The sequence below is a fragment of the Schistocerca gregaria genome, chromosome 5, assembly GCF_023897955.1.
Source record: "Schistocerca gregaria isolate iqSchGreg1 chromosome 5, iqSchGreg1.2, whole genome shotgun sequence".
NCBI classification, from domain to species: Eukaryota; Metazoa; Arthropoda; class Insecta; order Orthoptera; family Acrididae; genus Schistocerca; species Schistocerca gregaria.
The window spans coordinates 600134494-600148893 of NC_064924.1; the positions used below are offsets into that span (position 1 = coordinate 600134494).

At 38.6% G+C, this 14400-nt stretch overlaps 1 protein-coding gene across 1 annotated transcript in view; it reads left to right on the plus strand.

Annotated features, from left to right (window-relative positions):
• Positions 1-14400, plus strand: part of LOC126272485 (synaptic vesicle glycoprotein 2B-like) — a 235118-nt gene that overhangs the window by 107904 nt on the left and 112814 nt on the right. The window contains exon 4 of the mRNA XM_049975371.1: positions 12373-12535. Coding sequence (XP_049831328.1) covers positions 12373-12535 — 163 coding nt within the window. The remainder of the gene's footprint in view (positions 1-12372; positions 12536-14400) is intronic.

A 14400-nucleotide genomic window follows, 5' to 3' on the forward strand; every position in this document is an offset into this window, starting at 1 on the left:
AGCAGGGTGGAGAGGGAGGGTGGCTGATGGGAGGAGAAGCATTGCACTGTGCACTGGGATCTGAAGTGGCACTGGGGATGACGCTAAGGGTGCCAGGGCACTGGAATCTAAAGAAACTCTGAGGCTGACAGTGAGGGTGCTGGTGATGCTGGAACCTGAGGAAGTGCTGGAGGATGAGGAGGTGATGGGGCCTGTGGAGATAATGGACCCATGGATGCACTGATCCCTATGGAGGAGATGAAGGTGGTGCAGGAGGCTGAGTTCCCAGAGGATGTCAGAAGACAACCAATGGGGATTGCAGAGATCTGGAGGAAGTGTGTCAATTGCACAAGAAAGGCAGAACACGAATCCAAGACAGGGAAGGCAGAAACCATGTTGTCTACACCAGGGCCAAGGCAGCGTTGGGACGAGCAAGATGCTGGGAAGAGAAACTCAGAGGTATACTGTAAGAGCCAAAGTTGAGGCAGAAACTAGATGATATGATGTGCACTTGAAGTGGCACTGCTAATTCACATTGAACTTGAGTAAAGATGAGTGACTGCAGTAATCCCCCTCTCCCTCCTGCCCCCATAATTGCACAAGCTGGTTGTGGCACTAGATCACCCATGACAGATAAGCAAATGATACCAGTTGACTGGTCTGACAGGGTTCTTCCTGCACAACACTTACTCAAGTAATGGCCAAGATTGCTTGACTGAAGATCAATGCACAGTCTATCTATCCCCAAAATGCACACTGGCTAACTCAGTTAATCCCAAACTATTAACAGCTACCAGTGACAAACAACTTCTTGTGACATTGTTTTGCCACAGGCAGGAACCTCCAAAAAATAAAGGGAATCAGTAGCTACTAGTGGTGAGCTGTCTTGCTCAACTTTTTTTCACCACAGTCATTTACACAAAGGGCCTAACAAACATAAACACTTGGGAATCCTTGTCCACATAGCCCACTAAAATGCAAAAGATGTACATTCAGTGCCAAGTTGTCACTTACATGAAAGAGTTCGCAATACTTACAGTAAAGCAATGTTCAAATAGTTCAAATGGCTCTGAGCACTATGGGACTTAACATCTATGGTCATCAGTCCCCTAGAACTTAGAACTACTTAAACCTAACTAACCTAAAGACATCACACACATCCATGCCTGAGGCAGGATTCGAACCTGCGACCATAGCGGTCACGCAAGGGTACTGTTAACAGTGCATGCACCAAACTCAGCAAAACACTGCAACAACAGAAATAAAATGCTTTATCACTAGACAGAAACAAGACAAAATCAGGAATAACATGGTGTATAATCATGAAATTTGATGCAGCAAGAACTATGCCCACACAAATGAAGAACGGAGCACTCTGACCTGAGAACAAATAGTGGACAACAAGTAATGCACACAAAGCAATGTCTCTCACATAAAACTGTGTTAATAAAGAATTTGAAAGTATGAAAGATGCAAAGACGACTTGTTACACAGCAGCAACAGATAGTGAAACCAACTAGCTACAATGCCATATAACATAAGGATGGAACACACAAATGCAAGTAATTTAAAGTAAACAGCCAACAATGAATGGTTTATGACTGAATGTGGAGCAAAACCATGAAAAATACTCTGTGGAGAACACAAATACACTGAGAGGAAGGCTACTTGGTTGAGCACAGAGTCACACAGAACAAAATACCGCAATGAAAACAGTCATTGCTAAAAGTTTACCTTTGTTTTCACTGTCGGAACAAGCTTGTACCTAATTGTCACTGCTGAATGACAACACTGTAAAAAACAAGTTTTTACTTCATTGCCAGTGCTGAACAAAACCCTGCAGAAAACAAGCTTTCATGTTGTTGCCAATGTTGAGTCCCATTGTGGGAGGTGTACAATACAATGAATAGATGTGACCAGGTACCCAAAAGAACTCTATACACAATACCTTAAACAAGTATAACAGAAAATAGCTTCTGAAGTAATACAACTAAAAGATTGTCCAGATCTGATAAGGGTGGACACAAAACAAAGTGACTTTTTCAAATGTAATAGCTGCACCGTGTGCTAAAGTAGCCACTGAGTTAAGTACACTGTCTTTCCTAAATATGGTAGCACTGACATAGACATGAAACGTCTGTGTTGGGTGTAGTCTGTGGTTGAGGCATTCACAAATACTCAGTGGACCATACTACTGGCTCCTGATGTTGACCGACTGACGAGCAGCTGGGTGGTGTCCTGTAAAGCCATCCAGAAGAAGAATACCAGGAAATTGTGATAATGCCATCAGGCATGTGGAGGTGAGCTAGTGGCAACAGTAGCAGTGCTGTATCTGGCAGAGGTGACACCACCGGATACTGCAAGGGCTCCTGCAGGCATGATGTGATGTGGTTAAGTTTCAGGCACATTGGCAAAGCAGCAACCTATGGCACTCTGCTATGTGGTTGGTAGCTGGATTGAACTGTTTCAGCCATGGTTACTGCAGTTAGCATTGTCGTACTGGTTGATTCAGTGCATTTTTGGAAAAATATGAATCTCACATGCTTGGCCCTCCACTACAACTCGCTGCTAGTTTTTCTTCTTCTTCTTCTTTTAATTTCTCATTTGTTGACTATTTGTGTTACAACGATTTTCTGACTATTTCCTGTTTTTGTAGACTAACAATATCTCTCAACACTTCCTTCATTCTAATTATTCACCCATTGCATCCACCAGATACACTTGTGGCAGTTCATTTTTTTGTTACTGCTTTCATGCTTTCTTAACTATGATTACTGCTGGCCGTTTCAAATATGGAATGCTGGATGTCCATCATTAGCCACTTAAGAGACAAATAAATGTTCTATCAGATAGTCAAAAGATATAATGGAGTATAAAAAGTACCAAGACCCAAGGAACATACATGGCTGCTCATCATCCCAGCTCATGTGTGGCTAGCCATACGAAAATATTCTCATGACACTCCAACCTTTAGTCAACTAGGATTTGTAACGATCCTTGAAAAAGTTTGAGGTGGATATCATTCGGAAGGTCTCTACTTATATGACAACAAGTATGTATACTACTGAATGGATTGTCAGTGATAGAACAAACATGTACTTCAGTTAATCTTGGGATATCTGGTACCATTTCTGTCTTCCAACAGGCTGAAAGAAAATAAATGGATAACAGTGTGCACTGATCACCTCAGCCATTAAACTATCACCAAGGCTATACTGACTGCCAAAGCTCTAGACTTTACCAAGTTCCTTATGGAAGACATAATTCAGCAGAAAAGTTGCCCATTTGTCACAATATCTGTTCACTGAAAAGTTCTACAGTAATACAAGGTAATTTCATATTACAGTATTGCCTGCAGATTGACAGGTGACAACTACCCACAAACTAGGATTCATGAGCAAGACATGTTTTCAAATATGCTAACACAACACAAAGATACTGTAATATAATTTGTCCTTTGTGACATTTTGCTACAACGCAGTGAAACAAGTCACCACAGGTTTCGTACTACTGTTCCACTTCCTAGTCACAAGGCCAAAATGTTGATGGATACATTGTTCTGGTGTAAATCTGATCATAATTTGGATGTTTACATGAAAGGGATTAATACCAGAACTGATGGAGCAAGACTGCTGGGCTGCTTGTAGTGCTCTGATACCCATCACAAGAATGAAGAGGTACTGTATCAAATATTGTTCAGTAAGTTACAGTTTGTGAGGGATAGTATGATTGTTCTGTCTATACAGAAACTTGGAATATCAATAAAGCTACAGAAGCACTGCTTTGATATGTATTAATTCCTACAGAGACTGTTAAATGTTACATATGAAGTTGAGGATTACAATCTATCATTAGACAGAAAAACATACTGAAATCACATTCATGTGCTCTGCATGATTAATTATTACTGTGTTAACATATGGATTAGTGATGAGGACTTCCCATTTAAGGTCCCTAAATATATGTCCAGTAAATATTAAGTCCCAGTCAGAGGGGTTTCATTTGTTAAGATGCATAAATGTTGAGCATATGGTAAGACTGAAATTTAGCCCACTTAAATTATGTCAAACCAAGTAACTTTTATAAAATCTAGATACAGGATACCATAGCTGGCTCTGAAGAATAGGTATCTACTGTCCAGCATTGTATAATAGTTATTACGCAAAAGCATGCACTGTGAGTAAAATGCAATGCTATCTTACAGTCATCTTGTAGATGCCTCTTCTGAGGGTTAGGCATTTTAACCACTCCTTCACACACTGTAAATTTGCTAACAAATTTATGATGAATACTCTATTACAGTTTCAGAAGAGTAGTGTAGTTAAAAAGACTTATTACTCATCATTAAAGCTATCTGCAGCTCAGAAAAGAGTTCAGTAAATAACCACAAGAATATTCAGTCATTTGCTTAAACACATAAAATAATGGATAGATAAAAAAATCTACTCACCAAGCAGTGGCACGAGAACACACACACACACACACACACACACACACACACACACATACACACACACACACACACACACACAAAGCTTTTGGAGGCAGTGGCTCCTTCTTCTGGCAGAAGAGTTGAAAGGGAAGGAAGAGGTGTGAAGGAAAATGATTCGAGAGGTTTAGGAAAAGGGGTATGGTTCAGAAAAGTCAACCAGAACCCTGGGTCAGGGGAGACTTATGAGACAGTAAGTCTACCCTGATTCAGGTTGTGGGTGACTTTTCTGAACTGTACTGCTCTTCCCAAACATCTCCAATCCTTTTCCTTTACCCCTCTTCCTTTCCCTTCAACTGTTCTGCCATAAGAAGGAGCCACTGGCTCCAAAAGCTGATAAAACTAATACCTTTTTATGTGTGTGTGTTCTCCTGCTGCTGCTTGGTAAGTAGATCTTTTATCTATCCATTTATGTTATATTGTCAGTAATTGATTGTTTTCATTGTTATAAATACATAAAAATGATTGAAGGGTTGCAAAGTTAGTTTTAAATATAGACTAAAATTATTAATTCTGGATTTTGTTGTCATTGTTTTCAGTCTGAAGACTAATTTTACACAGCTCCCCATGTTAGGATATCTTGTGCAAGACTAGTCATCACTGCATAGCTTCTGAACCTTACATCCATTTGAAACTGTGTTGGCCATAGTCCACACTTCACCCTCCTCTCACCCTCACTTCCCAAAATTTGATGTTCCCTTGATGCCTCAGTATGTGTCCTATCATCTAATCTCTTCTTTTAGTCAAGCTATGCCATAAATTTCTTTTCTTCCCAGTTCACTTCAGCAACTCTTTATCAGTTATCCAATATACCCATCTAATCTTCAGCATTCTGTCCTAGCAACATATTAATTTTATTTATCGATCTGTAGACAACAAATATTCTATAGATGTTACTCAAATGTACCTGTATATGCACGGGAAATCATTTCAAGGAAACTAGGCATACAAATATATACATAAAATAGTGCAAACAAAATAATGCAAAGTCATATAATATGTAGTAATATGTAGAAGTGTGTTATTATAAACTCATAGTCTGTTTTTCATAGGCCTTTACTTTTGACCTCCCTAAAAAGCGAGTCTGTGTGTACACTACAATGAAACAGTAAAGATTTTACATTAGACAACAGCTGTGTATTGGATATTTAAATATGAAAATATACACTAACAGGAAAAAAAAGACTTACAACATGTGAATTACCAGAATGCCACAAATGGCAACAAAATGGTGTAGAATATCATCCATATACAGAAATGCTGTAGGGGTGCTGCAGATGACAACCAAAGAGGTCCTGCCATGAAATGAAATGGCACCACAGACATCACTCCTGGTTGTCAGGCCATATGGCAGGTCACAGTTAGTTTCCACTGCTTTGCAGGGTGTCTCTGGACCATCTTTGATCATTGGGGCTGAGTTTAAAGTGGGTCTCATTAGTGAAGACACTTCTACTCCAGTAAGTGAGATTCCAGGCCAAATGTGGCTGACACCACTACAAGTGGGCTTGTCAGGATACAGAATTCGATGGTAGTCAGCACAAGGGATACTGTGAGCTCATTCCCCTTTCTGTGAATCACCTATAAGTGGTCCTTGTGATCACTGAAGCACCAGTTGCACATCAGATCACTGATAATGATGAATCTGGAGATATGGGTGCCTATCTGATGACTGCTTAGTCCTCACTTTCAGTTGTCTCTTTAGGTCAATCACTTCCTTCTTGTCAATGTATTCAGCCACATTTCACCCATTTCTTCCAACATTGTTGAATAGTGGCACCACCCCTGTTCAAATGTTGAGTGATTATCTAATTGGTCTAACCAGTTTCTTTGAAACCTACTAAATGTCATCTCTCAAATGCTGACATCTGTGTATGTTGTGACTCATCTGTCGGTGAGGCATAGTTACTGTCCAACTGAGTACATGGAATGAAATTTGCAAAGACTTTATGCCCTGGTATTGACATTTTCCCTGTTTGCCATCCTTGCCAGCTGCATGGTGAAATTGCTCTGCAGCATCACATTCTCATCCATCAGCCACCAAAGTTTACAGTTCTGCATTTTCTTTGGAAAGTTTGCTGCAATATAAACCCTGGTGGCTTGCCACAAAGGGCATTGTGACCAGTTTGCATAATTCCTTCACGGCGCATCATTTTTGCTGTCTAAGAGTGCGTGATGAAAAAGTTTAAGGGCAAAAGATGTTATACTCAGCTTTGCCTTAATATAAAGATTTTTAGGAAAATGTTAATGGAAAACGTAGACACTTACAGAGTAAAAAATGTTCAAGTAGAAATTTTTAAAATTCTGTTTTAAATTTATTTCCACCTTCTGTCTTTCTGGTGTAGACTGACAGTCTATTTCATACCAATATGGCTTACATGCCTTTGTGTGTTGGTTCTTTTTGTTTTCGCTGACAGTGGAGTGCGGCAGTATTTTGGGTATTGTAGCTATGAAAGTCAATATCTGTCTGAAAATCTGCAGGGTGGGTCCTGATATAAAACACGTTTTTGTATGTCTTGTGGTGTCCTCTGAAATGCGAACATTTGCAATGATTCTAAGAGCAGATCAGGCCTAACTGAGTTTCTGTGCAAGTTTTATTACATGATCGATAAAATTTAAGTTTTCATCAACATGAGTCTCCAGTAATTTTGTAGATGTTAATCTGTCTATCGCATTGCCACCCAAAACCAGATCTAGCTTTACATTCTTACCAATTTTCCCAAACTGCATGTAATTTAGTTTAAACAATGGAAAATCCAGGATAGAATGTCAGAGTCTTTTTGTTGTGCCTATCTGCGACTCAGTATCTCTGGTATATGGTGGGTGGCAACTTTCCTTCTAATAATATTGTAATTTAATTTATTTACATTTAATTCCAATCTGTTTGCATTGAATCAAAAGTGTACATACTTCAAGACTTGATCAGTAATTGTATACTGCAATTGCTTTGGTGCACTTATCTTCACACTAGTATTGTCTGCAAATTGCATGACATTGGTTGCACCATCTGGTACTGCGAGTGTCATTTATACAGACAAGAAATAATATTGGGCCTAGATTTCTGCCATGTGGTGCTCCTATTTCCACTGTTTTGCATCTGATACTAAATTTATTTTGCTGTTTAGATTCTGATTATTTGTTCAGTGTAGCACATTACTGCTGTTCCTGTGTTTTTATCTTCATGGAAGCCATGCCGATATTGTATAGAAAACTTAAAATATTAACTCTGCCCTCCTTATACATATAGGTATGCGATTATTATATTTTTGTACACCAGACATGAATTATTTGAGGGAAACCATTTTGTCCATTCACAAGATACTAGAAATAAAGAAAATTTTATACTCTCCACCTACCGTGTCAGACCGTATGCCCAGGGACCTCAATACATGGGAATGAAAATTTATAATAAAATGAACGGGAACAAGTTGATGCAGATGAATTTAGGTTCACTTAAAAGAAAACTATTTGAGGTACTGATACTGAAGTGTTATTACTCAGTGGATGAATTCATGCAGGACAAACTGGAAATTTGAGCTGTATACAGTGTGTTACTTATTCCAAGAAATATCCTTATAGTGTTATTATTTATTGTAGTGCTGTTATTTATTAATGTAAAAATCATTGTACCTGTATTATAAATTTTGACATTGTTTCCTGTACGTAAACCTAGTGGATTGTAAATGTAAGTCATGAAATGAATAAAACACAATTCACAAAAAAGCTTCTATTCTCTTCTTTTCTGAGCTATGTATTTTCCACATTTCACTTCCATATAAAGCTACACTCTGAACATACCGTAAAATATTAATGCATAAATTTAGATTCAGTTTTGCACAAAAATCCATCTTTTTCAGAGTCACTTTTCTTACTATCGCCAGTCTCTCTACTTCGGCTGTTGCCTGTTGTTAATTATATTGCTGCTCAAACAGCAAAACTCTTCTACTACTTCTAGTATACATCTTTTATTAAGGTAATTCCCTCAGTGTCACCAGATTTATTTCAACTACATTCCAATACTCTCTTTTCCTTCTGTTGATATTCATTTTTTAAGACACTCTCCATTCCATTCAGCTTATCTTCCAGGTCTTTTATTATCTCTGACAGAATTACAATGTAAGCAGTCTAACAGTCTTTCCATTAGTCTGTAAATAACCTGTGACATTATTTTGCAGGCATGACTTACTAACCGATGGTGTGGTAATTTTCACATCTGTCAGCACTTGCCTTCTTTGAAATATGAATTATTACATCCTTCTTGGGGTCTTGAGGATGTTTCACATGTCTCATATATCTAGTTGGCAGATGGAATAGTTCTGTGATGGCATCTACTCAGGGGTCTTGTTTCAACTTAAGATTTTCAGTGCTTCTCACAGTGTCATATCTCCCATCTCATTTTCATTGACTTCCTCTCTCCATTTCATAATATTATCTTTAAATTTGTTTCCTTTGTATAGTCCTTCTATATGTTCTTCCACCTTTCTGTCTTTCTGTCTTTCCTGTCTGAGCTCTCTGATGTTCATACAGCTGCTTCTCTTTTTCCCAAAGATTTATTTAATTTCCTGTTAAATGACTTCTATTTTTGTCACAGTCTTGCATGCTTCAGCAACTTTGCATTTTCCTCTACCCTTTCTTGCTTTACCATTGTGCACTTTCTGACCATCTCATTTTTTAAACACCTGTACAAGGTGTTAACTGTAAGCTCACTTATCAGTTCCTCGATTGGTGGAAGTTGAAAGGCTTTGACTGGTAATCATGTGCTTTTGGCTGCAGCCAACATTACCTAACTCACAGTACTGTGTGAAGTAGTCATTCTCGTGTGCAGTATTACTGTGCTGTACTTCATTCTATTTTGTGTTGTTTCCTTTCATTGTGATATATGTATAAAGTTGTTGCAGTTACAATCTTTATTAAATCTGTGTCTAATGACTGCACTGTTGACAGGACATTAACTCTAATCTGCCTTCCTTCCATTATTAAACCTGTCAATACATAAGGTAAATTCTGTTTCAGTTATGACAAGAATTTAAGTTCAAAAACTTCTGATATGATGGAGTAGCTTGGGTCAGCAACTTCTATTAACCAGTAAAATGAAAAACCAGTCCAAAGCTGCAAATTTTTACTTTTTATTCACTTTATGACTAGTTTTGGGCAGAGACCCATTTTCAAACCATCAAAAATAGTTAGAAATGGCATTTCTGAAGATGTAAGAAATGTGCAATGTACATTTACAGTACATACAAATAGCTGCATAAAGATTTTAAATGATTTTTACCTCTGTGTAAAACTTTGCTTTTATAGAATAATGAAGCACAGGTTAAGGTGCCTGCACTGCAGGAGCCAGGCATGGCTTGTTTCTCCTGCAGGGTTCCTCACCCCATGGCAATTTATATGGGGGCTGGACTTGCTTTCTCCCCACAGTCCCCTCTGGCAATCGACCAGGTCTGTTATGATTGCTTCATTTGTTGCATTTCATGTTTTCTCCTTTTCCAGTTAAATTCAGTATCTTAAAAGTAAAATTCACTCACAAAATCTATGAAAATATGAAACAGAATTGCTGATCACTGCTTACTTTATGAAAGATATTTAGTACTGCAGATAGACAGATATAAAAGTGTGCTACACTATCCTAGCTTTTTGAACAACTAGTTTCTTCCTCAAGGAGGAGAGAGGTATATGCTAGGGGGGGGGGGGGCGTTAAAAAGAAAGTGCATGTCACCCAGACCCCAGGACATGTGGAGCCCATCTGTCATGAGCAATCGAAGATTTTGCTTCCTGAAATTCAATTTCTTGTGCCTTATACAAGGATTTCTACTGAGCCTTGGTTTTTTTAGTCTTCACTATTTCATCTCTCAAAGCTATTGATTTGTCTTCTTGCCTCTTTATTTTCTGCCTTTCTGCAATATCTTCATTTTTAATATATTTGCATAAACAATAAATTTTGATTACTGTCCATACCTGATCCTGGAAGTGTTTTGCACCTTGAAAATCATCATCTGTGGAGCTAGTAGGCAGATAAAGTTGTACTACTGTGGTGAGTGTCGGCATTGTGTCCATCTTAACTATGATGTTATATTATTCTTATTTTCTTATGCATATTAGACCTAGTCCTATGATATTCCTGAAAGAGTTTTGTTAATAACCATGTATTTTACTGACCAGAAATCCTGTTCTTCCAACCATCATACTACTTCTCATTATGTATAAATTCTACCTATTCATTGTTCTTTTTAAGTTTGCTGTTCTATGCATCCAACTAAAGACCCCAACAATCCACACTTCCACCCACAGCATGTCAGATTTGTTTTTCCTGATGCTAACATCCTCCATAGTTATTCTGGTCCAAAGGTCTGATAGAGAGAGGACCACTTTAATTCCAGAATGTTTTACCAAAAGGGATGCCATCATTGTTAAACCATTCAGCAGAGCTGTATTTTCTCAAGAAATATAACAGCTTTAGCTTCTCCTTGTTTTGTAGTACCAACATAGCAAGACTGTTTTAGCTAATATTATAGGGCCAGCTCAGTCAATCATACAAGCTGCTGTTTCAGCAATTATTGAAAAACTGCTCTCCATCTTTAGATACCCAATGTCATCAGGTTTCTTCATAGATATGTCTTCCATTTGATTGCTTTTAAGTTATGGCTGTCTGTACAAAAAAAACTGCCCTAGCCTCTGGCAGATGGGAGAAAAAAGTTTGTACTGATTAGTGAGCAACCATACTATCAAAAATGATCTTGCTACGCACAGAGAAGCAATTTCTCTGCACATGTTGTTAGCAGTGCACAAGTGTGGTGGACATTAAAGTGTTGCACCCTCCTTGGCAGTAAGACACCATTCAAGTTGGTCAAGGAGGTATCCTTGTGTGGGAATGCTTGCATGGAACAAAAGGGGCCCCTGTTTCATCTGATATTCTCTCACATCAGTAAATGACACAGAAACCTTCTCTCCAACCAGGGGTATGGATTTATTTGTGTATGGCTTCTTACAGGTAAGCTGTACCTTCAGCAGTTGCCATAATGTGTTGCTACTGTCATCAAGATAGAAAGAGGTATTACTCACCACTAATTGTGGGGCTATCAGGCTCATCAGGATAACCTTGCAACAGTTGATTTAGTGTCAGTGTGCTGTGGTCAGTTTCTGCTCCAGAAAATCCAAGACAACATTTGGGTATAAGTTAGAGGGAGAGATACGTTTTGTGTCAGCTAACTGTAAGGTTTTTATAGATTTAACATTTAATAGCAAGAGAGGGGTCTTTTACAAGCAAACAAATTCTTCTTCCAAGTGATAAAGTATTGAAGGGCTGTTCAAAGTAACTGAGCAAAGAAAGATGCTATTTCTTGCTAGGGCATCATCTGAATTGCTGCAGTTTTGTATGGGACACATGCCACCAAATTTGATTACAGACCTGGAAGACATACAAAGAAAGGCAGTAAGATTTGTCCAGAAAAAATTTTGGGCACTGCAACAGTGTTGCTTCTGTGGTAAAGACAAGTGAATGGAACTCATTGGAAAGCTGGAGCTAAATAGAGAGATTAGGTAACATGTATAAAGCAGTTGCAGACTGATACTGTTGTTAAAAATAAGTTGAATGTGGAGGGATGGATGACAAGCAAGAAGTTAGACCATTCCCATAAAATAATTGTTCTACACTGCAGAAGTCCTTTGAGGATGATTTCTTTCTAGGTAAAAGAGAAAGCGATTAGGACAGGTTACTGAGAGGGCCTAAATTGCTGGCCTGATATATGGCAGTGTTTGAGGAAAAGACTTAAACTGGGTGTAATGAAAGATAAAATTAAATCCAAAATGTATATTGTCACATAAGCATGAAATCATCATTATATTTTAATGAGTTAATAATTATAATAATTCCACTATTAAATACCTTTTATATTTCACTCTCATAGGAATGGTGGCCACGTCATTTCTGTGGGGCTTCTTGTCAGACATGCTTGGAAGAAGAAAACTGCTGGTCATTGCTTATTTTCTGGATGGAGCTTTGAATTTTATTGGCAGTTTCACCCAGAGCTTTGCTTTTTTGGTTGCCATAAAATTCTTGAGTGGTGCTATGTAAGTAGATTACTTGTAGCAATGTGATATGACACACAGATATAATAGATCCTTTTATTTATAAGTGCATGTAAGTAAAGTAGAATACATTTGCAAGCAGGATAGAAGAAAGTATTAACCAGCTAGCAGAAGAAGACTCTTGTCACAGTCTTGAAAGAAGCCTGTTAGTCTTTTTCTTGTTATGTACTCTCTCTCTCTCTCTCTCTCTCTCTCTCTCTCTCTCTCTCTCTCTCTCTCTCTCTCTCTCTCTGTGTGTGTGTGTGTGTGTGTGTGTGTGTGTGTGTGTGTGTGTGTCACACACATAGAAAATACCCAAATCTATACCCTCATGAATATGATGGCAAAATTGGCAGTAAAAAAAGGATGACAGTACCTGGAAGACAGATGATGTTAGATGCATATCATTGGCAAATAATGCAATGAAATCGTCCTAAAGTAGTTGAAGATACAAGGACAAAAACTGGGCCATTGCAAGCAGATCCATTAGATATACAGGGCAATTATAATTAAAGTTAAACTTCAGAATGATGGCAAATTGCAATGGAATATTATCAGAGAAGAGGGAAAACATATGGCAGAAGAAAAACAATAGGTTAAAAATTGATCAATGGATGTCACTGTATGTGTCAGAATATGAAAATGAAAACACCTGTCATGCGCATGACCCATTGGAGTTGGTATAAACATGCCGAGTACATGGTTTTTCCTCCTTTCACATCTGTGACATTCGCTATGACTGTCTCAATGCAGAATCATGCTCTGCTTGTAGTTGTATTACAAGAATGATGATGTGCACACATCACTCTGCAGAAGTTCCAGACACTGAAGGGGTTGAGAAAAGGCATTGGTCCAGTGACTGCTATGAATCTGGAGAAAATGATTTGGAACTTATAAAAGACAGATTCTTTTGGTGTGAAACCTGGTAGAGGGAGGAAACAAATTGATTTGACATCAGTGGAAACAGTGGCCACAGCAATGCAGGGGGAGAGACTAGTGGTGGTGTGCAAATGTGCAGAAGTTCCAGACACTGAAGTGTTTGAGAAAAGGCATTGTCCCAATAACTGCTATGGATCTGGAGAAAATGATTTGGAAATTCAAAAAGACATGTTGTTTTGGTGTGCAACCTGGTAGAGGGAGGAAACAAATTGATTCAACATCAGTGGAAACTGTGGCCACAGCAATGCAGGGGCAGATAAGTGGTGGTGTGCAAATGTGTAGTGCGTGGAGAATTGCTTGAACATTGGACATACCTAGGAGCAAAGTGCGTAAAATCCTACGAAACATCCTTCTTTGCTATCCATTCAAAAACAACCATGTGCATGAGTTGCTTCCTATTGACACGCCAGCAAGAGAGACTTTTGCCTTAGAATTTCTTGCTCACATGGAAGTGGGCAATGATTAGCTGTGGAAGATTTTGTGGACAGTACACAAAATTGTTGAACATGGGCAGCAGAAAATCCACACACAAATCAACCAACCAGTACCACTTCATCCTGAAAAAGCCACTGTATGGTGCAGGTTTTTGGTATCATTTATCATAGGGTCATAATTTTTTGACGGGACAGGTGCTTCTGGCCCTGTTACCTGTACCGTCACTGGTAAGTGCTATGAGTGTCTTTTGCGCAAGCACATCATTCCAGATCTCCAACAGCATGGACATGTAGATGGGATCATTTTTATGCAAGATGGTGCACCTCCATACATTGCAAATCCAGTTAAGCAGCTGCTGAAGTGCCATTTTGGAAATGCTAGAATTATCAGCCACCATTTCCCTACAGCCTGGCCATCCCAGTCACCTGATCTTAGTCCATGTGACTTTTGGCTGTGGGGCTATCTGAAAGATGTTGTGTTCAGTGTTATTATTT